General features: G+C 37.8%; 3 protein-coding genes across 5 annotated transcripts in view; all 3 read left to right on the top strand.

The window, feature by feature from the left end:
* Positions 1–3,293, top strand: part of acsl6 (acyl-CoA synthetase long chain family member 6) — a 42,416-nt gene extending 39,123 nt beyond the window's left edge. For all 3 annotated transcript variants that reach the window (XM_059351175.1, XM_059351174.1, XM_059351173.1), the window contains 5 exons: positions 129–245; positions 335–478; positions 1,347–1,448; positions 1,552–1,623; positions 2,082–3,293. In XM_059351175.1, coding sequence (XP_059207158.1) covers positions 129–245; positions 335–478; positions 1,347–1,448; positions 1,552–1,623; positions 2,082–2,222 — 576 coding nt within the window. In that variant the 3' untranslated portion in view covers positions 2,223–3,293. The remainder of the gene's footprint in view (positions 1–128; positions 246–334; positions 479–1,346; positions 1,449–1,551; positions 1,624–2,081) is intronic.
* A 3,642-nt stretch (positions 3,294–6,935) lies between these two features.
* LOC131986773 (uncharacterized) lies at positions 6,936–10,504 on the top strand. Its single transcript, XM_059351877.1, has 8 exons — positions 6,936–7,184; positions 7,797–7,900; positions 8,162–8,519; positions 8,605–8,739; positions 9,187–9,226; positions 9,368–9,423; positions 9,529–9,554; positions 9,665–10,504. The coding sequence occupies exons 1-8, from the start codon at positions 7,088–7,090 to the stop codon at positions 10,019–10,021; spliced, it is 1,173 nt and encodes a 390-aa protein (XP_059207860.1). The 5' UTR covers positions 6,936–7,087; the 3' UTR covers positions 10,022–10,504.
* An 899-nt stretch (positions 10,505–11,403) lies between these two features.
* Positions 11,404–25,795, top strand: part of fnip1 (folliculin interacting protein 1) — a 35,714-nt gene continuing 21,322 nt past the window's right edge. Inside the window, exons 1-2 of the mRNA XM_059351468.1 lie at positions 11,404–11,568; positions 22,904–23,033. Coding sequence (XP_059207451.1) covers positions 11,477–11,568; positions 22,904–23,033 — 222 coding nt within the window. The 5' untranslated portion in view covers positions 11,404–11,476. The remainder of the gene's footprint in view (positions 11,569–22,903; positions 23,034–25,795) is intronic.

The raw sequence follows: 25,795 nt of genomic DNA, 5'->3' as shown, positions 1-25,795 counted from the left end.
TTGGGTTTCTAAAAAAGAAAAGAATAAAAGGATGTTATACAACTGTGCTAGTGTTAGTACAGGAGATAGAGTGTATATATTTCACCTTTGACCTCAACCCTTTTTCACTTTTCTAATCTGCCATCTAGGTTTGTGTGAAGGGACCAAACGTGTTTAAGGGCTACCTCAAAGACCCAGAGAGGACGGCCGAGACGCTGGACGCAGATGGCTGGCTTCACACAGGAGACATCGGCAAATGGTTGCCTGTATGTACATACAGCTTACATCAGACTCCATTATGTATATTATTAAATATTTTATATCATATAGAATTTCAACCTCTCCTTCTTTGTAGAATGGCACACTGAAGATCATTGACAGGAAGAAGCACATCTTCAAGTTGGCGCAGGGCGAGTACATCTCCCCAGAGAAGATCGAAAACATCTACATCAGGAGCGAGCCTGTGGCACAGCTCTATGTTCATGGAGATAGCCTGCAGGTAATGTTAATCTTAATTTTGAACAAACCTTAGTGAATCTAATTCTAAGTCCCATATTGTACAAGGGAGGGCTACACGGTGGTGTAGTGGTTAGCACTCTTGCCTCACAGCAAGAGGGTCGCCGGTTGGACTCGGGCCTGCGGCTCTTCTGTGTGGAGTTTGCATGTTCTCCCTGTGTCAGCGGGGGGGTCTCACCGGGTATTACCGGCTACCTCCCACAGTCCAAAAACATGCACATAGATGTGAATGAGAGCATCATCGTCTGTCTGTGTCAGCCCTGCAATAATCAGCCCTGTCCAGGGTGTACCCCGCCTCTGGCCCAATGTCAGCTGCGATTGGATCCAGCCCCCCACAACCCAAGTGCAGATAATTGGTTAAGGACAATGAATGAATGTTGTAAAAGGGGAAAAAGTCAGTACTCAGAAACTAAAGCAATCAGGTCTTCCATAGGATTGTGATGTCACAACTATACTATACATGGGTCAAAAGTTCTGCTACAGTGCCATTACAGCCATTCCACGGCGGCAATGATGCCAAGAACACAGACAGACACTGACCAATCAGAACAGACTGGGCTTTTTTGGGAGGGCGGCTGAGAAAGACAGGCAGAAAAGGCTTTCAGACAGAGGGTGAATACAGGTATATTCAGTCATGTGTTTTTGAACATTATAGCATGTGAACATGTTCTAGTAGAAATCTAAATTACAACTTTGAACCTGAAGCGTAATATGTCTATTTCAAGCTTTCCAAGGTGCAAATAAAATGTGTGACCTGTGAGTTAATTTATGCCAAGACAAAGAAAAATAACATAATTACCTTTTTGTGCTGGTTCAAGATAGATCTTTTGACTTGTGTTTGCTCTTCCCAGTCCTGTTTGGTGGGAATTGTTGTTCCTGACCCTGAAGTCATGCCAGAATGGGCCAAGAAACAAGGCATATATGGCACCTATAAGGACCTCTGTAAAAACACGGTAGGTAGCTCACAGCTCAAAGACTTCAAAACGCTGTCAAAGATACATGCTGAAAATACTGAATAATTTTCATGGAAAATAACTTTCTTTTTTGTTCAACCAGGAATTAAAGAAGGCGATCCTTAAAGATTTGGTGAATCTGGGCAAGGCCAGTGGCCTCCACTCTTTTGAGCAGGTCGGTCGGCAGTAATTTGTTGAGGGTTTTAGGCAAAAACGGTTAATATTTTGCTTCGGTCTTTTGTTGTAGCAGTATTTTCCTTATGATCTTTAGAAAAAGTTAATTAACCTTGGGGTTAAAGCTGCAGCAAAAAAATGCTCAAGTTGACCTGCTCAGAAAAATTTTAAAATATTTATGCTAAGTGTTCTTTTATTCTATTAAATCAAATAAAGCTAAAACCAACCACATTAAAGGTGGTTGTTTCCTTGCATGAATAAAGGTTTAAAAAATACACTTTATATTACAGGACTTATAACTATACTTGTGTCATCTATAATAATATTGTCTGTAATTACACTAACACAAGTTCTTGTCTTTTCTTGTAATCCAAGAAACTTGCAATAGCTTAGGGTTGATTCTAAAAATCTTGGTTTCATTCAGCATATTTTCTGTTCCTTTCCATTTTCCATGTAAAGGTGAAGAACATCTACATCCACAATGAGATGTTTTCCATTGTAAACGGCCTCCTGACTCCAACACTAAAGGCCAAGAGACCGGAGCTGAAGGAGTACTTCAAGGAGAAGATCGACCGGCTCTATAGCAGCATCTCTATGTGAAGGCCGGCAGAACTCATTTTCCTTCAAGCATCTTAACACAAAGATCAGCTTTGACCTGCAGTAGGACAAAGATGTGTCACCCTGGGCTTAAAATGCTTTGGGGAAAAAAAAACAGGCCCTTGTTTGGAAGATTTAAAATGCCTAAATGAAAAAAGAAATAATGTGAAATACAATACAAATTGTTACATGTTATTCAGAAAAAAATAGTTTTTAGTCTGCCAACTGAATTATTTTTCATTGTGACGATGACTTTTCTATGCAGAATTTAAACAAAAACAAAACAAACAAAAAATAAACCGAAGTGGTGCATTTCTATGTTGTCCAGCAGATGGTAGTATAAACCTGCCACCACTAAAAACAAAGCAGTGTCATTTTTGTTCAGCAGAAATAAAATGGAGTTGTCCAGTCAAGTGCGGGTGGTGAGAGAGACACTACTTAAGATGTTTAACTTTAATTTTTTATTTATGACTAAAAGCATAGAGAAAAATGAAATGCATATTACAACGTGTATTGTAATTCACTTTAATTCTTTGTTTCATTTGTTTTAATTTAGGCATGTGGTATCTTCTATATATTGCTACCTGCTATTCACCCAACCACACCATCAACTGCTCTGTCCCAAGCACCAAAAGTCATCAACACTTTTATTTTGAGCGATCCACTTCTACTTCCTGTCAATCTGCTTCTCCTCTCTTCTCTATTAGTTTAAACCCACCAGCCAGACACACCTAAATCCACAGTTGTACGACAGCAAGCGTGATGTCTTTGTGTATAGTGTAGCTCAAGGAGATGTCTTGCTGATTACTTGTGTGACAGTAATGGACTTCATCCAAGTGGAAAACAGTAGATTTTCCTTTAATCGAAAAAGCTGCTGACAGTAGTACCACTGTTGTCCCCTGATCTAGCACAGCAAAGATTAAACTGTCAACCCAGAGATTGTGCAATTTGACCAAAACTGCAGCCTCGTGTATGAGGTCAGAATTAAAATAAGGTAGAGAGAGTAGCAGCTTCTGCCTTACAAATCATTGCTGTCTACACTGCTCCATGTAGAGCATCTCAATGTTTGAGCCACATCCAAATCACAATTCATGTTATGTATTCACTCATTCATTAATTCACATCTAAATGGCTGTGATCAGCAGTTAAGCATGCATTCTCCTTATTTATGTGCAGGACTGGCCCACTGTAATAATCATCAAGGTTCAAACTCTACAGTCGGTTCAGTTGCAACTTTCTTTTACATCCATCTTTGCACAAATAGTATGTCAGGTAAAAGAAAAAAAAGAGATAATGCAAAACCAGGGCTCAGGGCAATGCATGCATTTTGCCCTGCAATGCTGGCACCGTTAGCATTTCACTTGAAAAAGATGAGTATTTCTTTGTGGCCATTCATAGCAGGTTGTATGCAGCTATCCACAGCCACTGCTGCTAGTGCAAGGCTTTGTAATGTAGACAGAGCTGGTTAAATCCACTCTCTGGAGAAAAATAGAACAACCATCAACTGTAAAAGAAAATAACACAATTTTTTTTGGAGGGTTTACACATAGGAGTAATGTATAGGCTTTTTAAGTTGATTACCGTCCCAAAGCATAAACAATGTGGATGTACATAAATGAGGACAGCTAGATGTAAGCATATTTATTAAATCAATGGTTTGAATGGATTTTTTTTCTCTCTTTTTGCGTGTAGTGAGATGAATTGTACTTATTTATTTATCTATTCTGCTGTAAAATGGAATCAGCACCATATCCTTGTAATGATTGAGTGCAGCAATAGGGACGAGGGAGGGTGGGGAATAGGACAAGGGCAATGAAATAAAAGATATTCTGGAATGATTTTAAACTTCTGTCTTGCTTCTTCTTTTCCCCCCTCAATGTATTCAATGCTTTTTCCATACAGGTTTTATTTTGAAAGGTTTCCCTGGAAGTAGCCTACAAGCGACTATCGCTGGTGCTGAGATTGATAAGTTAATGGACCAATATCATACACCTGTATGTAAAAGTACTCTATTATAGATGTGCATTTTAAAGTAACGGGAGTATAAAAGGTATACATGGATGGTCAGTTTTTCAGCGAAGGACACAAAGGACACACCTCTTCATATGGGATTTTAGTAGTTAACTTCCATGTAGGTTTACTCTAACCCAGTGATCGAACTTTAATGGGAAAAAAAGCTAATATATTTAGTTATTATTTCCAGTAATGATGGTAGCCTACTTTTGTTATTTAGACTTCCGTTAAAGACTTTCAAAATACAAAAAAATAAAGCCTGGGCGTTATCTTTACACAGAGTTAAACACTGCGGTCAAGTGAGCCGTCTTTCGCTTCTCCGTAGTCAAGCCAGCCGTCTGTATAAAATGTAGTGCTCCCGTATTGTGATATTTACGGTAAATTCACTGAAACCGCTCCAAGCGAGCTGACATGAAGGATAAACACTTTATTGTCATTCTTTATCACCTTTTTTTCCAGTATAAAACTGTTACCAGCAGAGAGGATATGGAATAAATAAATAAATATGGAAATACGATTAATTGCATGATATTCACAGAACTGTTCAATTTATTTTGTAAAACGCCTTTATATATAGACTGTACAGTAAAATATTACAATATATTAAAATGAATTAAAATTAAACTGTAGTTGACTGTTTCCAGTCACTAATTTCACTGCAGACTCATTCTACAGGACTTCAGGTATATTCTAACAAATTAACAGGACTTTTCACTGTGGAAATTCATAATAAAATGCACTTCAATATTTACTGTAAATTAAAAATATTACATTAAAAATTAATTAAAATTAAACTGTCTGTTTCCAGTCACTAATTTCACTGCAGGTTCATTCTATAGCACACATACAATGCAGGTATATTATCACAAAATTACAGCACTTTTCACTGTGGAAATTCATAATAAAATGCACTTCAATATTTACTGTAAATCAAAAATATTACATTAAAAATTAATTAAAATTAAACTGTCTGTTTCCAGTCACTAATTTCACTGCAGGTTCATTCTATGGCACCTAAGGTATATTATCACAAAATTACAGCACTTTTCACTGTGGAAATTCATAATAAAATGCATTTTAATATTTACAGTACAGTAATATATTACATTGTACTAAAAAATGAATTAAAATTAAACTGTCTGTTTCCAGTCACTAATTCCACTGCAGGTTCATTCTACAGGACTTAAGTTATATTCTCACAAATTTGCAGGAATTTTCACTGTGGAAATTCATAATAAAATGCATTTGAATATTAACTGTACAGTAAAATATTACATTACATATTTTTTTAAAATCATAAAAATTAAACTGTCTGTTTCCAGTCACTAATTTCACTGCAGGTTCATTCTACAGGACTTCAGGTATATTTACTGTACGTTAAAAATGTTACATTAAAAAATTAATTAAAATTAAACTGTCTGTTTCCAGTCACTAATTTCACTGCAGGTTCATTCTATGGCACCAAAGGTATATTATCACAAAATTACAGCACTTTTCACTGTGGAAATTCATAATAAAATGCACTTCAACTTACTGTACAGTAAAATATTACATTATATTTTTTAAAAATCATAAAAATTAAGCTGTCTGTTTCCAGTCACTAATTTCACTGCAGGTTCATTCTACAGGACTTCAGCTATATCCTCACACATTTACAGGACCTTTCACTGTGGAAATTCATAATAAAATGCATTTGAATATTTACTGTACATTAAAAATTTTACATGACTGGAAACAGTTTAATTTTAATTAATGTTTTAATACAATGTAATATATTACTGTACAGTTAATATTCAAATGCATTTTATTATGAATTTCCACAGTGAAAGTTCCTGTAAATTTGTGAGAATATAACTTAAGTCCTGTAGAATAAACCTGCAGTGGAATTAGTGACTGGAAACAGACAGTTTAATTTTAATTAATTTTTTAATATAATGTAATATTTTACTGTACAGTTAATATTCAAATGCATTTTATTATGAATTTCCACAGTGAAAAGTGCTGTAATTTTGTGATAATATACCTTTGGTGCCATAGAATGAACCTGCAGTGAAATTAGTGACTGGAAACAGACAGTTTAATTTTAATTAATTTTTTAATACAATGTCATATATTACTGTACTGTAAATATTAAAATGCATTTTATTATGAATTTCCACAGTGAAAAGTGCTGTAATTTTGTGATAATATACCTTAGGTGCCTTAGAATGAACCTGCAGTGAAATTAGTGACTGGAAACAGACAGTTTAATTTTTATTAATTTTTTTATGTACAATTTTTAATGTACAGTAAATATTGAAGTGCATTTTATTATGAATTTCTACAGTGGAAATTCCTGTAAATGTGTGAGGATATACCTGCAGTCCTCAAGAATTAACCTGCAGTGAAATTAGTGACTGGAAACAGACAGTTTAATTTTTATGTTTTTAAAAAAATATAATGTAATATTTTACTGTATATGTAACTGTTGACGTAACGTTAATACTTCATCTCCTCTCTGCTGGTAAGAGTTTTATACTGAAAAAAGGTGATAAAGAATGACAATAAAGTGTTTATACTTCATGTCAGCTCGCTTGGAGCAGTTTCAGTGAATTTACCGTAAATATCACAATACGGGCGCACTACATTGTATAGAGACGGCTGGCTTGACTACGGAGAAGCGAATGACGGCTCACTTGACCGCAGTAGTTAAACCGTCATCAGCAGTTTGTTGACAGCAGGTGTGCTTGGTTGCTAAACAACGCACAGAGAGCGAAGAGGAAGTTTATGTAATCTTAGCATTTCTCTTGATTATTTTAACCATTAGCCTCCTAGTATCTAACCTTGGAATAGCGTCTGTCAATTTAATTTGGAAAATGAGTCGATACAAGTACAGAGTGGGTCTCCGTCGAGAAAGTGGATTAGCTAACAAACGCGATACACCGTTGAAGCCAACTCGAAGCAGAAGACACAGTAGGAAATATGCCAACACACATTTCAGCTTATTCTGAGTTTTGTGTTGACCCACTTATTTTTTAATATTAAACCTACTTCAAACCTCTGAAGTCCAGGAGATTTTGGTTCAAATTTGTCACCTTCCTATGCATTCATTTCTGTCTCTGTTTAGCATCTTTCAGTCTGTCCTTACATCACATGCATGGCTCCTTTTTCTCCACACACACCTGGCTATCAGTCAGATTTTTTATTGATACACAAAAAAACAGCAGACAAAATAATAAAACTACAAAACAGTCTATTTGCATGTAAATTAAAAATGGTAATAGTTTTCATTGTAGAAAGAAAATTCACATATTAAAAATGGTCTAGAGACATAAATGGCACACTGTGAAAGCTCCTATGATTGTACTTTCAACTGGCTTTCTCAGCTTTTCTACATATAATATATAAATATTATTTATTACTGTAAATAAAATATGTACATTTTCAATAAATAGATGGACTCCAGAGGGTTAATGTAGCCTAGAATGCTGGAAAACTTTTAGGCCTGCCTTTCCTGTTAAATGCAGGTACATTACTTAGATGCATTTAGTTACTATCATTTACATCCCTGCTTCAAATCTACAGAGTGCAGAAGATTTCGGCCCAACAAGTATTATGAAGCTATTACAGAAGAACCTGAGCTGGAGGAAACCAATGACCCCACTGTAAAACCAACCCACCCAGTAATGGTGAGTACTTTAATAATAATGAACAATTTAAAATCTGTTCTCTTTATAACAATAATATATTGAAATGCACAAACTGCATTCTTTCTACGGAAATGCTGGATAAGCTAAGTAAACATTAATATAGCTTTAAAAAAGGTCTAAAAGAAGGTAAATCAACTTTTTGGGATGCCAGAATCTTAATTTGAAGTGGTGTGTTTTAAGGTTTCTAAAACTTTTCTTAAACTCTCTCTATCCTTGCTATGCTTATCTTTACACTCACAGACAAGATCTAAGCCTGTCCACAGCAAATCTGTGAGCAGCACTGTATTTACTGAAAACCCCAGAGACAAAGCCACCTCGCATGCACTACCAGCTAAAAAGAAATCTGGCTCTCGACAATCAACATCAGATCACCCCTGCATTTGGATGACTCCTGAGCCAGAGTTATTTGAAGGGGATGAAAAATCAGTTAAAGAAAAAGAGCAAATCTTGACGGTGACTCTAGAAAGCATCACATCCTCTAGCATTGAGCCGGACACAACTTTTAGCTCTGAAGACGATGATGAGGAAGACTGTTACCCTCTATCTTCAACTTCCAGCAGCCTTTCCTCCCCAGAGATCTTCAGAAGAGAGAGCTATGGTGTGTAGGCATTTCTGTTTTTTCACAACCAGAATATAAGGTTAATCAATAACATTTTTTTGAATCCCTTTTTTTCCCTTTACAGTGGAAAGCTTGATGTTCCCTATAAAGGAGGCGCTGCCGAATCTCAGTCTTAATATGAAAAACTCTACCTTGCTGGATGTGAGCCACGCCGAGAACATCTGCATGTTTCAGCCCCCCAACCTTTCCAATATCACGAGTAAGTGTGAGAACATACACATTCTTAAAGCATACTAGCATACTTGTAAGAAATTTGAATAGTACAGTTCAAGACCCAATGCAGTAGTGATTTGATTTAAACATATTAATAAAAATATAAGGTTTACGTGTAGGCATACGTTTAACTTAAGGTATGATATGGCTAGTTGTAATTTGATTCAAATTTTAAACAAGGTATCATTCAAGAATAATTTACAATAAACACATTTTAGTGATTGGTCAGGTGTAGCTTAAAGTGGATTCTGAAAAGTACATACAATACAGTAATATTTAAAAAAATTCAAATATTATGTTGTTGGCTTTATGATGCTTGGGTCTTGCACAAAAAACCTCATGTCCTAGTTATAAAATATTTTAATTTTACAAGGACAAATTATTGTTGTTCTATCAAAAGTTTGTGTGATCAGAACTAAACCTCTGTCTGCAGATGACTCTCCAATTATTGATGAAAAGAAATGTGAGATCAAGTGAGTTTGTCAGTTCAAGTAATTTTCCAAAAATCCTCACACAGCCAAAGCACTATCACATGGAGATTTATTGTAGCTGCATGGCCAACAATTACTGTATATGACCAGCACTGGCTCAATCACTGTCTTTTCTCCTTGAAGCAAAAACGGAGGACCTGAAGCTGGCACCAAAATACATATCGACTCATTTAAATCAGGTAAAAACTCATATGTTGAGATGTGTATCTTAATCAAACTGTACAATGTCATAATGCCACAAATAATAATGTAGTGTAATTCTTTTTTTCATTTTCAATTTGTAGAGAAGGAGCAGAAAACCCCACCAAAAGTAAGGCCATCTGGCTAACTATTACATGTAATATAAAATATGATGTTCACAATTATAGTTTAACTCAAAAGTAAAAGGGATTTTGATCAAATATAATTTTCCTCCCTTAGCCCACAAACAGAAAACCCATTTTGTACAAGAGAGTAATTTTCAAAATCCCCATCATTGCTGAGACCTTTAAAGAAAGACACACCCCAGCCACTAAATTAACCAACCACAACAACAGAAAGCCGGCCCACATGTCCAGCCCAGCTGAGCAGATGCAATCTAATGCCAAGTTCTTTGACTTTGCTGATGACTGTGAAAGGGATGTGTTCTTTGAGATGATGAGAGAAAGGGCTTGCAAACTAAAAAGTGCTCCGTTATTTCCTCTCACAGCTCGTAAATACACAGAGGCTGTAAAAAGTAGTTTGGTAAAAGCCAAGGTCTTTTACTTTGCTGATGACAGTGGAAGAGATGTGTTCTGAGTTTGACAGACCTTTCTCATTATCTCAAAGAAGTTCCTTTGAATTGCTTCTCAATCTGGCACTTATTTTTATTACATAGCCTACTGTAAGCACTGTGGCACATGTACATCTGGTTAGGGAAATAGCTTTTTGTGTACTATTGTAAGCCAGCTTTCCGTTTATATTTTGCATAGATGTTATCAAAGTGTCTGGTGCAAAATTACCACTAGATGTCAGCATTGTATCTTCTTAAAATACATGTTTCTCTTCTCCTAAAGGAGATTTTTTTCAGTTAAATGTAAAATATATATGTTGGTATGTGTCAATGTCGTAAATTCCCTAATCTAATTAAATTAAAATTAAAAGTTAAAATGTGCGTTTATTTTATGGTTTCTATATTTGTGAGTCACCTGTTTTTCTGCAAATGTACATTCTTCTGAGGGTAAATGTTAAATAAATGTATTCATGTAAAATATAAATAAATAAATAATTGTTGCTGGATAACCATCTATGTTTGTTGAGTTTGTTTGAGTGTTTGCAAGCAGCTCAGAAGTCTTAATTTTATAATTTTCGGCACTCTGTTAAAATAATCGGCTAACTTATTTTTGTCAAGTTTTGCAGGAAACACAAAAAACTTCACGAGAAGTGTAACATATGACATTTATTGATCATTTCACTCAAAAAGGATGTAACAAAGGATGGCTATTGGCATAGTAATAACACTGTGTGTAAATTATGTAACTTAAGAGAAATAAATGACTTAGGCAATCTTTTAACATGCCTTTGTGACTTAAGCAAGATATGGTAACACTTTATTTTGAAGTTGTTTACAGAAGAGTCACACAAGCCTGTCAGAAACATGACATGACAAGTATCATGAGCATTAATGTTACTACACCTTAGAGTAAAGTGTTCCTAATATTAGTGTCAACAATAAAACACTGATAAACTAAACTGATAACTAAACAATCTCCCTCTAGCTCTTCTTTGCTGGGTCCTTATCTGATGCCTATGAATGTGGCAAATTGTCAAAGAAGTGATGATCTCAAAGGGGTAAAATCACATGATCTGATCGACTGGGGATGTAGGTGACTTTACCAAAGGTGGCCGGCGTCATGAGGAGAGGATTTAGGCAAAAAACCCAATTTTGACAAAAAATGACTTTGGCGATTATTTTAAGAGTGTGACGATTTGTGAATAAATTTCATGCTGTCACGACTCCCGACAAAACATCAACACAGCGAATCCACTGACCACGTGGTACCGGGCCAAAAATACCAGCCAATCAGGTATTTTGTAAGGGCAGCAGCGTCCTCTCAGCCAATCAGAAAAATGTAGTGGGTTACCAAGCAGCTCCCGTGACTAATGCCTGTCATATGACTGTGACACCCATGGAGACAGTTACAAGGAACAAGATTTGCTCTTGGATTTGAAAAGAAAAAGAGACTTTCTGTACCGAATTAATTTTGGTACAAAATGCCTCCGACTCTCTTCCAGAAACTTTTCAACAAGAGAAATGCGTTTTCGTCGCCGCCCCCGAGATGTAGCAAAGAGGATCCAGCTTTCAGGTAGCTATACTGTTTGTATGTGTATGTTTCTGTTTTTTTGTGTGTGTAACGTTACATTAACGTTATTTACGACTTGTCGCTATGATGCCTAGAAGCATGACATAGTTTTGACGTGGTGGGAATTTTAAACTCACGGGCACTTCACTAAATAACGCTATATTTTAATTTTAAATGGATGTAGCAAAGTGTGGTTAGACGTGTTGTGCCTGTTGGTAAGGTAAGCTAACATGCTAATGCTAGCTACTAGACGTTAGCGGGGCTGCTGCACGCGCTGTCTCTTCTTGGGACTCTGCTTGCTTTATTAGCCAGCACTTCTTCAAGTGTTGTAGCCCGTAATAAACTGCTAATAAGTTGGCGATAAAGGCTTTCACTCTTCTTGAAGATCGACAGAACTAGCTAATCGGTGTTATCGCTTAGAAGTTGCAGAAGCAGTGTCCTCCTTTCCCCTTTGTCTTCAACGTGTCCCCCTTTGTATTTCTTGGGTAATTGCAGTTAAGCCTGCGTGGTAGCGAGAACACAACAAGGCAGTACAGTCATGCTCTTCTGTTGCTTATCGTGAGCTATCCCTGATAACTTGGAGCAAAGTACAGCTGGCTTCTTTCAGTCCTGCGACGGTACTGTACTCTTGGCTAGTGCCGTCAGACAGTGGAGGAGGACACAGTGTGCTCTGTGTTGGAGCACATGTGATCAACTCGGACGGTCACTGATGACAGACAGATCCACGGAAAACTGACTATGTTTTGGGGATAGCGTTAAACATTTACCATATGGCTTGTGTTAAATAACCGACGTTTTTCGTTTTATGGAAATGTATGGTATGCCCTACTGTATGTCTTGTTTACTCAAGTGATGCTCAGTGATGATTTGAGGATGCCCTGCTTTAAATTAGACAACTACCCCCATATATCTAGTTTTAACAAGTGATGCTGTGAACCTATGCACAAACTTATTTTTAGTACTTGACAATACACTAGTTTCAGTTGTCTTACATCCCTTAAAGCAGAGTAACAGGAATTATTTCAATTTCAAATGTGGAAGACAATTTAGAACACCTGCAGTCTTTATTGTTGGAGCCCTCATGTCACGCCAGCTTGAACAAAATACATTGTTGTTGTTTGCAAGTCCATACAAATCTAAGACAATACTATAGGTCCATGCATGTAAAGTATGATATGTGATGTCACATTAAGTGTATATATACGTTCTGTCAAAATACCCAAAGGCTAAATTCAATCAGACTAGGCAAGGCATCATTGACCTGACTATAAGGATACTCTATACTCCCTGAGTTGATTTGCAGTTTCCCTTACCCTGTGTATGTTCCTACACAGATTCCGGGTCAGGGTCAAGTCTGCCACCAAGGGGAAAGTGCTCTTTTTAGTTTTAAATACATTTGGAAAAGGTTGCTTTTGGCCTGCCACCCATGGTGGATATATTTTCCAGGGGACCTGCAAGCTCACTTACTTGTGGTGCTACTTGCACTTTGGGCCAAGTTTGTGCCAGCGCACGTTCCATGACCATAAAGGTGCCCTGTACCCAGTGATATAAATGTTTTTGTTTGGCTAGCCACCACCCTAGAGCAAATAGGCTGGCCGAAAGCATTTATGTTAACTCAGTGGTCAGCTGTGCTCTTCATACCTCTTTCATGAGCTCCCCATTCATCAGGCAAGAATTGCTCTGGAGGGGGCAGAACTTTGAGAAGACAAAAGCAAGGAGAAGGTGATCTGGATAGAGAGGACATTAAAGTGGCCGTAGGAAGTCGGTAGTAGGTAGTCTAGAAAGGGCCTGTATTATAAGGTTACTGTTCACGTTTCAAATGGATCAGAAATTGTGTGTATTTTGGATGATGAAAAAAAATCTATTTAATTTATTTGTATAGCAGACTCATTAGACTTTAATACTTTGCAGCTCAACATTTTTGAGTTCATTTGTGTGGTTTTTGATTTTGTCTTATTTTTGTTTACAAAAAATCCAATGGATATCTGCCCAGAAAAATACATTAAGCAGCAGATTTATTTTGTTTACTAATAAACTTGGTACTACTCCAGCAAAAGCCTTGCAGCTGATGTATACATATTTAAAAAAAAAAAAAAAAAAAGGTTTTGCTGTTTTACAACCCTGTTACCTTATGTAATGCTTTACCCAAACCTCTGTCACAGCACAGCTCTGTGCCCTCCAGAATACCACAGAGGGCAGCAGGTTGGCTGACCCTGGGAGGAAAGCCTAAAGGCCTCTCCAGTTTCCCTGGCTGCAGCACCTGACCAGGGATGGCATACTGTACATTACACTGAGAGCTCTTGGCTCATCCTGGAGCCAGTCAGCGACTTGATCGTCAGCCAATAGCTTTGTCCTCCCCACCCACAACCCAGACTTCTTTTCCTAGCTGCCCCCTGCCACTGCTGCCTGCTGAGGAAACTTCCTTCTTAACCCGGGTCATACTGCTCAATATAGCTGTGGTTGTGCAGAGATACGAGAAGGAGGGACTTTGTGTCAGCAAGAGAAAAGATGGGATGGGTGGACCTTTTGGTTTTTACACATGATTTTGTAAGACCTCAAAACCCAAATCAGATGTGAAGTAAAAAAAAAAGTATTCCTCATTCTTTTGTGTTTTTGTTTTTTCCCTTGATAGTTTACTGGAGAAGTAGTGTGTCAGGTTCCTGATTGGCAGCCGTGTCCTTCCTCCACTGCGTGCTTTCATAACTTAGTGTGTCATGTGAGGCTTTCATCAATCTTAGGCTGTCGTGTGTGTGTGTGTGTGTGTGTGTGTGTGTGTGTGTGTGTGTACTTTTGAGACTTGTGCATATTTTAATCATGTTGGTGTGTTGGATTCATTTTCTGTTTTTGTGTACGTGAATGCTGCAGGCTTGCCAAGGTTCTGTAAGGACGGCGGCTGTCATCAGGTTCCTATCAGGGCTATTTTAAGTAGCCACACTCAGGCTTCTAACGACTGCAGGGTCATGGTAAACATATAGTTTATGTAAAAGCTGCACACACAGTAGTATTTTGCTCAGTGCCAGCTTAACATCAAGTTAAGACTGCATGTCCTCTTACTTTGTGAGATCGGTTCAAGCGTTTCCCATGTCCCCACATTCCAGGGTATAGCACTTCTGTTGGTTTATAAGCTGGCTATTGTTGTTTTCATGCCCTTTCTTGATTATAGTAAAATGGCCCATGACCAAATCAGCGCATGACTTGCCAAGCAAGTTGTCTCTTTTTCTGAGGACTTTATGCAGCATTGTCAGTTTCCAAGAACAAATTAATCACTGAGCATTTGTTGGTGACCAGTTTCCAGTTTCACAGCTAATGCTGATACATGATACTTAAAGCAGCATGACCACACAGACGCTGCAAAAATAATGTTCAACACATACTACAGACTTTGTTATTCTACAAGTACATTTTTACGACATTTTTAAATTGTAGTCATTTGCACGCTATGTCCATTCATCAAATGGCAATTAGTGTTGTCCTTCATGGTGCTTCTACTGTTTGTCTTGAGTTAGGTTTTACATACTTTAAATTAAGTCAATATTATGCAGTGTTTTGGTTCCTAACATAAGCGACATTTAGCTATTATTAATATTCTCACAAATTGATTTAGACATAACGTACAATTCTAACAATTTGTCTTCTATTGGGATTTATTCTGAAGAAATTAAAGGATTAGATGGCTTATTTTTTTTTGTTTCTGCCCACATTTAGCTTAGTTAATTTTTTAGTTGATTTACAGGGAACACAATTGAGGATTTTAGACCTAATCTTTGCCCTAGCTTTTCCCCCAATATTTATTATCTGTTCATTTTGCCTGTTTGTTTTCACTGCGTAACCTATGTTGAAAATATGTCTTGAGAGTATGAGGAGGTGCGTTGGATGACAACTTTCATCTGAAAGAAAGCTGGCATGCTGGTTTACTTTTTTATTTAAACTCTTCAGTAAAATGTGAATAAAAAATGTACATGCATCTTTGTAGAAAATCCCATTAACATTAATCAGCACAGGGCAGACATAGTTACTTGGCATTGAACGTCCACAGATAACCAGCAGTGTGATTAGTTTGTCTTTTGGGATCTTTAAAATCAGACCAAAAAGTAGCATCGCCTAATTAGCCTACTTTCAGCCTTGACATGAGAAAGAGACAGAGAGAAAAGACACGGATGGAGCTGTGAAATGGTTTGACAGAGAAGCAGCCTCTGCTGACTGACAATGTACTTTGCTTTAAGGCTGAGCAGTTAATCATGACACTTTTTGTCCATATGATTGCGAAAAGGAACAAAGACTAAATAAGTTTAATTTCCAAAAACATTATTTCCTTTGAAAGCAAAATTGACCACATGCCTTGATTTCTACATTGTTTCCACCACTCCTTTTTAACCAGTTGATACGTCCATGTGATCATGTGATTGTTTTACACAGTCATTCACATATTACTCTCATCACTCCCTTTCTGTCATGTGCTGCTGATTCAGAAGAGGTTGTGACACAGGACTAAGCCATAGTGTACATATAGTCATTAGAATACACTCACACATGCAAACACACTGTAAAGACTAACACATGATATGCAACTATAGCTTGTTTCAAGACATGATACAGAGAATACTAGCCAAAGTTCCCTACACACAAAACTGTCTTTAAAGGATGAACATGCTTTTTACACACATTTTACTTTCTGTTTCCACTTTTTAAATACATTTGGGGTATTTAAAATATAACATCTCTATGACAGGGGTAACTTTTGCATTCGTTCATTGCCTGTAACCACTGAGTTGGACTCCTTTTGATGCTGAAAATGTTCTGATTTGTTTGTTCTGATTGATTCGAGTTGGTTCAGCCTCTGACTTTCGTCCCCTTCGTCAACCAGTCGATGTTTGATGCGTTGCAGCTGTGAGTGCAGTAACCTCAGGGCGTTGCGGCAGCTTCACTTACTCAGAGTCATGTGATTGCAGGAATGCAGAAGTCCTTAATGCTACCTAACCAGCAGAGAAACCAGCAGGTATGCAGATAGTCAGGTGCTTTCTGGCCATGTGGGCCAGTTCCTTGAGGGAGTTGCTCTTTACTAGAACTTACTCACAGAGAAACAACTGATCGCTTAAGGAAGTGCAGCACATATGTCAGTTTTACAAGTGATACTGTATTGTGCGTCACCCTGTAGAAATTTGAACTTTGCCTCTCTAGCAGCAAAGGGCTGTTCTTTCTATTAGGCATACATTTTCAGCTCATATAGCATTACACAGGTACAACAGTGTCGACACGGAAGGTTCCAAATATGACAATTGAGCAGTCCATGGAAAGTTGCCCCCTCCGTGCATTTCTGACACTGGACGTGCAGAACGTGCCCTTATAAAGCTAGAGATATCTTTAAGATTAGATGTGATAACTTGTTCTTTATTACTCAGTGATGCATATCTAGTGTTGGTGGTGTATTTCCATCATGGGGAAGTAGCAAGACAGCTCAGAACAAGCTACAAATTGCAAATAATAGTGCATCTAGGACTCATACATGTGTCTTAAACCTATAATACTTGTTAAAGTGCAGGGAGCAATGTGAGACATGTGGCTAAATATACAGTTGCTTTGAGTGTTGAGATATTGGTTTGGCAGTATTGCTGTGGAACGCACTCACAGGACAGGTCACCTCAGTAGTCATCACCTACAGAGCGTCCTGCCCTTTAGAAACTTTGCCTTAATTCATCTAGATTATTTTTTGTGTGTATTTTTTGTTGCATATCACACATGTTTTGTGCTCCGTGTAAGTGATTTTTATCTTTTCATCTTGTAAAAGACCTTACAAGTAAAATGTCCAATGCACTCCAGAAAAACATGTTGTTAAAAATGCCAGATGACTGATAACTTACTGTATTAATATAATCATTTTTATAAGTGGTGAACTGTCAAAATCTAATCAATGACAGCACAGAGCATCACCTGTAGGCTGTAGCAGAAATGGCATAAATACTGTGCTGTGGCTGGACCTAACAGAAACCTCTGTCACACACAGCCGGAAGAACGTCACACAGCTTTGACTGAGGCGATATTTATGTAACTGTTTCTGTCTCTGACAAACACCAACACACACACACACACACACACACACAAACACACACACACACACACACACACACACACACATGCACAGATGTCCCAGTGGCAGTCATGAGAGAGTGAGGGCTCTTTGAGGTCAGTAAGTAAGCTAATGTCAGACTCACTGCAGTCGAGGAAACTTTTTTTTTTCTTTTTTGTAACCTTCTATCAGTATATACCTCACCCATTGTTTGCAGGAATTGGACATCATCAACATATGTAGCTCCTTCATATGTGTTGATATTCCAAGTGGTTGCCTGACTTCTTGGGTGTACACTTTGTATCCCAGCAAATCTAATTATTGTTGCATTGCTTTTGTTCAGTGTGTACACAGACATTATGGAGAAGAGCATCAACTAAAGTTACTAACTGTATTTTCAGTATAATCAACTACATTTGATTTTTATTTGGGTGATTAATTAAACCAATATGTATTTATTTTTATGTTCAAATATACCAGAACAATTCTCCTGCAACCAGCCACTCTCGTTAGTATCACTGTAATTCAAAAGAGTTTAGGTTCTTTAAGCTATTTGTTTACAAATGGTACTTTATGCAAACATGGGTTTAATTTATCGAAGAAAGAACAATAGACAGAAGTGGAGAGGGAACACAAGGGAGAGCTGAACAAAAAGAGTGGGATTAAGAAACAACACACAAACAAATCCCCACTGTCACTCTCTTATCACAGTGCTTTGTGGCAGTCAGCAGTCCGGGCTCACTGCTGTTGCTGCCTCTGTACTGTCCAGCACTCACAGTACTCCTGCGATCACCTGACAGTCTCATGTTGTTGTGTGAATTTAGTTCACCGCTATTCTTAGACCCTGCTTTGGCTGAGAGGGGAGAGAAGAGAGAGGAATAGGGAGAGAGGGAGCGGGCTGGGGAAAGACTGGCAGACTCGCAATGATGCCCAGGTAGGAGTCGGTAATATTTAACCAGGCTTACATGCATCCAAGTGGGCATGGCAGAGGTGGTCAAATGAGGTTTGTTTGTGTTGCTGTTTCTTTTTTGTTGCTGTAAAGTTCTGTCTTATGTTTAAGTGTTGGCAACATGTGTCCCATTCTAGCTAGATAGCAGTTGCAGTTTGAGGTAGCAAAGCTGTAGTTTTAAAGATTGTATCAATAATTAAAGGTCGGTGTTATATAATAAAGATTAAAGGTTTGTTGTGAAGCACATGTTTTTGTTGATGGTGAATTTGGATAAGAAAAAACCCCTGTGAGACTTAAAAGTGTTTGGGTGGAGTTGTAGTTCTGTTTAGGTCATCTCCGATTGGATAACTTTCATTAAGGAAGAACTTAAATTATTTCAGAAAAAGTAACGGTAGCGGTCCTGCTGGTTGTCTTCTTGGCATTTTGAAATGTAACTTAAATAAAACTGTTGTCAGGAATTCTTTGTTTTTAAAGATCAACAGGTTTTACAAGGAAATTATTACTTCTTTTATGCTTATGTGTGTTAGAGAATTTTTGAGTAATTTTTGGTTCAGACAATTGAGGTCAAAGCAGTACAAGTATGTAACAGTCATGAAGTCATGTGCTGCTTTTATGAATGACTCCCCTCTTCTGTCAGCGCTGTGACTGTCACAAGCTCACTGATGGGATACTTCCTCATTTTCTCTTCTTCCGACTTGTCTTTCTTTCAGATGCTTTTCTGTCTATTTCAGATGTTTTTGTGTTTTATGACCTTTTCCCTTTTGAAGCTCAATTCTGGTTTTCTCTCTCTCAACCTTCAGTGTTTGCTGTATTTTCTAATTTCTTTGTTGTTCTCATATTTTGTTCTTTATGTGTCCATCCTTAAAATTCTGTTTTTGCTGCTGCTTAAGGACTTTCTCTTTTCTTTCTCTTTTTTTTGCTGTCTTTCTAGCTTTTTGTCATGTGTTTATTCTTTCTTTCTTGTATCTCTTCTTGCACTCTGTGTTTTTTCTCCCTGTTACGCTTAAAACAAAGGGAGCAGTGAACTTGGTGTCAAATTATGCAGATCTCTTCTGGGCTGATCTGAAAACAAAGCATCATCTTATATTTGTAATTGTTGCACCCATTTTTTAAATCAGAAAATGAACAGATCAAATAACTTTAGACCAGCTTTAGATTTAGTTTATTCTTCAAAATTGTATTGGAGCAGCAAATGTTGTTTTATATAGGTTAAAGCAATTAGAGAGTTGCAGAAAGGGCATAAGAGATAATTTCTCAGTGAACATATTTCAACCAAAACATACAATGATACACAAAAGCTGAATGCATGAAAACCAACAGCCAAGTCAAATATATCAATAAACTACTCATGGAAGGCAGCAGTCCAAGGAGGCATGTGATAGATTAAAGCAACCACCTGATGTGTAATCTTACACACAAGTCTATGAGCTGAATATCGACCCAGCCTCAAGCAATGCAATTTGAGCTCATAATTTAAGCCAGCCGTGTTACATCACCCATTTAACGCTAAGACTGGATAAGAGGTTGGGCCTTCCTGCACATCGAAACCTGGAAAAGAAATCTGAAGATGTTTACTTTTTGGAAAGTGTTTAAATATTCACTTCAATTAACTGTTGCCATTCACAAGCTAAATTGTATTTTGAATCACATTCAAACCATTCAGACCCTGTTTGGACAATGTATATTGAGTTATTAGTGATCAATGGCCAGTTAATGCATCACTGCATTGATCTTAAAGGAGTGTAAGGTGCATGTGCTTTATATTTTAATGTAATGTTGGTGCTATTAAGCCACCTCAGGAAGTCTTTGGTAGGTACTGGTAGCAATCCTTGAGCTACAGGATTTTATGCTGGAAATGTTTCGATGCCGAAATATTGAGGCAGCTTATTGAACAATATTACCCATATGAGTTACCCCCAAAAAACATACTCTTTTATGATTGCCACATCTGATAAATGACTTGGTTTAACAACTTAACACTACAGCAGCCTGCAGCACATGACTGCCCCCTCACTCCTGCAAGACTGAATTATTTTGCCTCCAACAGTTTTGGTAATACTTTGACATCAATGTTTGGTAAATAGTAGCTCACATGCATTGGAATGTACACATGGACTCTCACACACGCACACACACACATACACTGACACACACAGAAGCATCAACGAGAAGGCATTCCCTCCCCTATAAAGGCTCAATTACCAACAGTTCAAATGTTTCAACTGTTTTTGAATATGGGCATGTCGTGTGTGTGCTATTTTGTTGTCAAGATAAATGGATTTAACTGTTCTTTTTCCCCCCCTACCCACCCCACCAACCCATTTACTATAAACACTTGTGTTTATGGATGCTCCCTGTACCCCAATAAAAGGCTATATATAGGTCCAGCTCTGTGTCCATCTGCCTGACCCATCTATCAGGGCCAGAGAGAAATCCTCAATCGTCTATCGGTCTGTCCAATCCCCTGTCATCTTTATAGCCCCTACTAAATCAACAAGGGGCTGAGTTTCCCCCAAAAGCAGTGGGTAGTGCCATAGCCCTTTGAATGCCTTTCTAGTACCAACTGTGAGATGCATGCAACAACATCCTTCACAATATTACCTGAGATGACCAGTATTAATAATATAAGCTGAATGAAACTGCAGGTTACCTAGCAACAGCCATGGAGCAGGGGCTGGCAGTTATGTAAAGTAACAGCTTAACTGTGGTACAGTTTTTCCTGCCCAAAGAAGTGTACCACTGCTAAAGTAGTTTACACTCCAATAGCCTAAATATCCAACATGGCTATAAATCTTATTTTGCCCCATCTCTTTTTCATAAGACGGTGTTTGGTAAAGTGTGTTTTCAGGTCTGCTAAGAGATCTGCATCAATGCGTTTAACTGCAGCAATGATACAATGATTCCTCACTCCACATTTACTTAAAGCTCACTCTCGTATTATGGTGCTGCAGACTGGTTGTACTGGGTGAATGTCACATGTGAAATTGTGTGAATGTACCGCAGAGAGGAGCTGTAAACATTAAACATTGTTAAGCACAAGAAAATATTCCCAGGAATATTAAAGGAAAATTGTTATACATTTCTATCTTGGATCTGCTGAATGAGTGTATGGAATGGTTTAATGTTATCTGGGTAAATCTGTAGTTGTGGGTAGGTAGTAGGTTGGCTTGATCTTTGTTGCTCTCTACTTGTTTTGGTATGAGATAGATGAATGGTAGCTATGGCATGGAGTCTGTTGGACATATCATTCTCACTGGTATGGATTTGGGCTGAAATAGGTTTATTTAAAGCTTGATAGTACATCTTTTCACCCTTTCCACTAAATAAAATGCCCTATATCTTAAGTAGTCTTGTTTTATAATACACACTGTTCTTCAAGTATTTGACTTTAACAACTCATAGTTCATAGAATAACTGCCTTTGGTTACGGCTGGGCGATATGGACCAAAAGTCATATCCCGATATATTTACACTGAATATCGATATATATATCCCGGTATTTTCATTGCAAATTGAGAGCAAATGTTCCGTCAAGGTCAAAGCCAAATTTGATTTCACAAGTAGTTTATTAAAACTTTTTATTTAAGTGAACATGAATACTGTATAACAGGAGTACCTTTTTTTTTTTTTTTTTTAAATCAAAGCACCATAAAGTGCACATTTAAATAAATAAAAATATCTTCAATAAAAATAGCCTATGAAATAAAATAGGCCAATCTTTTTCTGAAACAAATATATTTATATGAGAAAAGAATAAACGACATTACAAAAGAAAAAAATTGAACTATATCAATATAAATGCGATATGGTCTAATTCCATATCACATTTAAAAATATATCGATATATCTTTTATATCGATATAACGCCAAGCCCTACCTCTGGTAGACTTTTTCCCTTTGAGGTAATTGCAAAATAGTTCAATGAAAATAATGAGTGCAATACTTTTATTTGTTGCTGGTAGAAGGTTGTTTACAGTAGCAAAAAGTTTTTTAATTCTGTTGTTCAACAGTGAAAATATTTTGTTATGAGTTTCATAATCATATCTTAAATAGTTGGTACTTTCTGTTGTATTGTTGCTTCACAGCTTCTTTGGGTAACTATTTTTTTCTTACTCGAGCATGACCCTGTTGTCTCTAATGTGCAATTTTCCAAAAAGAAACACAGAGAAACGCATGAAAGGTCTTTAAAGAATATCTGAGATGTTTTATCACTTTTCCTATTCACAGTTTCATCACTTATCTCTCCCAAAAATTGCACCTTTCTACAGTCTTTTGATCACTCTCTTCCCTGTTCCTTCTCTTTGTCCATCCTTTCTACAATCTAGCTGGCCAATCCCCCAGCTGGATCCCAGTCAGATCAGGCTGATAGTCTACCAGGACTGTGAGAGGCGTGGCAGAAATGTCCTCTTCGACTCCAATGCCAAAAAGAGGGGCACAGAGGAAACCCCCATCACCGTGAGTCACATTTGTTTTTTTCTGTTGTGTTGTTATTTGGAGGTTCATCCTTGGTTATGAAGATGGCAAAAAAGACACTGTTACAGGTCACATTGTTATGTCAGGGGTCAAACTGCTGGTCATATACAGAAACCGTGCAGGTAGGCAGAGTAGATGATCAAAGATAAGATTAGGGAGAAGGACACAGGCACAAACATTGAAACAGTCACAGAGAACAGTGGTCATGTGACTGGTTCATGATGTTAACTTTATCCAGCTTATCCTCTATGACGCCTCACTGCCCCACAATAAACAAAGTCTCACTGAGGGATCGAGAGTGGAAGCCAGAATATGTGTCCTGTTGGACAGTGTGCAAGTCCTGTTTTTGTCTTGGTTGTTGATAAACCACATGTGGATTGACTTCATTTCTTATTAATTATCTTTAAAGGGTAGTAGTGAACTCATTTTGCTGAATGTATTATTTGAATGTTTCTATAGGTCATTTAGGCTTTAAAAGTTTATTCAATTGCCTCCCATAAGCCATATTAGCAGTGCACAAAAGGTTTGGACTCATTTTGACTCAATGGATTTCAGAAAATCTTATGATACATTTTTCAAGGTAAAGCTGTTCTGAAGGTTGGCACAGGTAGTCCATCTGTGTGCGTCAGTGAGTGCATGAGACTCCGTAATGGTTAATTAAACACACCCTCAGCCAGGCAAACATGATGTTAAGGAAAAACTTTACTCCAGTGTTGCAGTCTTTATCAGGGAGTGTGCAACAATAGCTTTCAAACAAGTCAATTATGTCTTTTGAAAACCAGCTTTGGGTATACTCCAGCTCACATCCTGCACCTGCTTGTTGATTTTTGTCTGGCAGCAAACACATGGTCACTGCTCTTTCTTTTTTTTAAACTTCTGAACAACATGCCTAATATTTTCATAACACCACTGTGTGTTCCTGTCTAACCCTGACCGGTTTGTTCTGGAGCTCTTATCTCCAATAATAATAGCCTCAGCTGACAGCCCATGTGTAAGCAGCATTCTTTCATCCTCACATGACAGCTGTGTCACTCACTGTCTGTCTTTCTCTGTGTCTCTGTGTCTTCTTCTGTCTCTGCTTTGGTCTCACCCTTTTTAAATTTTCCTCCCACTCTGCATCTTCCTTCTCTAAATCTGCTATCTACTCTCTCTTGTCTTTGTCTCTTAATTCTTAAAAAAATCTTTTTAGTGTCCTGATTACTGTCCTCTGCTTCTATAGATTAGTCTGGTTATCCTAGTCTTTCCTGCATTATCTCTATAATCCTTTTTAAATCACTCTCTGCCTTGATTTATCTTTACCTGTCTATATCCCTGTCTACTTCTCTGACTCTACTTCAGCCTGTTGTTTTTTTTCTTTTTTCTCCCACCATACTTAACCTGTCTTCATAGTATGTCACAGTTTCTTAGCCCTGTCATGCAAAAGCTGCCCTTCCCACCTGTCTGTCTTCTTCTTTGCCTTTTCCACCTCCATCTCACCTGCACATTTTACCTTGTCTTTTGCTTCCTCTTTGGCCCTACGTCTTTTATTTGGACAAGGTTTTCTCTGTCTGCCCTTTATATTGCTTCACCTTCTATTGTCTGCCTGTGCATCTGCTTCATTATCTTGTCCAAAACCTTGCCATCAGACAGACACACACACACCTGCTGTCTTATGACACACCAACATTGAGAATTTAATTGTGTGTTTGCTCAACTTTCCTAACTCATGCACGTTATGGAAGCTCTATGTCGGGATTGGACTTTTAAAAAAAAAAACCATAAGATAATGCATAGTGATATGCAGTAAAAGGAGTCTGTGCAATGTGTGTGTGTTGCCTGGGCTGATAATATTTTTGGTGGATTCTGCATCGTTAGTGAGCTACTGTGTGACTTCTATCACATGATGGCTGTTTTTTGTCTTTCATATTGTTTTTTTTGTCAACTCAGAGGAATTTATTTTAGAGAGACCAACAGCAGGATCAAGCAAAGCACAGAGGGTCAGACAGAATCAGGAATAGAGATACAAGTAATTAATTAATTGATTAAGTAAGAAAGAATTGAAAAAAAAAGAAAGTAGGGGGTTCATTGGGGAAGCATAGAATGTAAGGAAAGTGGCTAGAGAAGAAATCAAATCTGGTCCAGGAAAGAAATGGATGTATTAAAGGAGAAAAGGAAAGCTGCAGGAACCACAGAGGGATGAAGCTGGACTGGTGGAGGGAGAGAGAATGAGAGGGGGGAGGGTGGGAATAATTGCAGTGCTGCTCGCTCACGAGTTCCCGAAAGAGTCATATGACTGGCAGTCACATGCTGCTGGCCTCTGTGTACACACCTCACACTGCACTGCAGTGGACACACACACCCATGTACACACTCAGACACATTCCCGGTTAGAATCAGCGCGGCTTCTCTTGCATGAGAATTTGTTTGCTACAAAAATACTCATTAATAAAAGGAAATAAAATATGTACATGACAAGTTGCATTCATATATACATGATTTACTAACAGACTTAAAAAGAGCATAATGAAGCAAAAACAATAATTTTCGTCTTCGTCTGCCTGCTTTCCCTTTTCTCCTTATCTCATTCGGTTTCTTTTTCTCATTGTCCTTTTTCTCTGCTTTTCTCTTCCTCTCTTACATTGGCAGCGACAGTGGTTTCAAGTGAGCCATTACCAGAGCCTAGCTAGCACACACACACACACACACACACACACACACACACACACACACACACACACACACACCCCCCCACTCCCTGCCCTTCC

Source organism: Centropristis striata, chromosome 15, assembly GCF_030273125.1.
Source record: "Centropristis striata isolate RG_2023a ecotype Rhode Island chromosome 15, C.striata_1.0, whole genome shotgun sequence".
NCBI lineage: Eukaryota > Metazoa > Chordata > Actinopteri > Perciformes > Serranidae > Centropristis > Centropristis striata.
Note: the sequence above shows the minus strand (reverse complement) of the source record. Positions and strands in the feature narration are given on the sequence as shown.

Coding starts and splice junctions, on each gene's coding strand:
- LOC131986773 (XM_059351877.1), top strand. CDS start 7,088: ATGAGTCGATACAAGTACAGAGTGGGTCTCCGTCGAGAAAGTGGATTA. Junction 7,185..7,796: donor AACTCGAAGCAGAAGACACA/GTAGGAAATATG, acceptor TCAAATCTACAG/AGTGCAGAAGATTTCGGCCC. Junction 7,901..8,161: donor AACCAACCCACCCAGTAATG/GTGAGTACTTTA, acceptor TTACACTCACAG/ACAAGATCTAAGCCTGTCCA.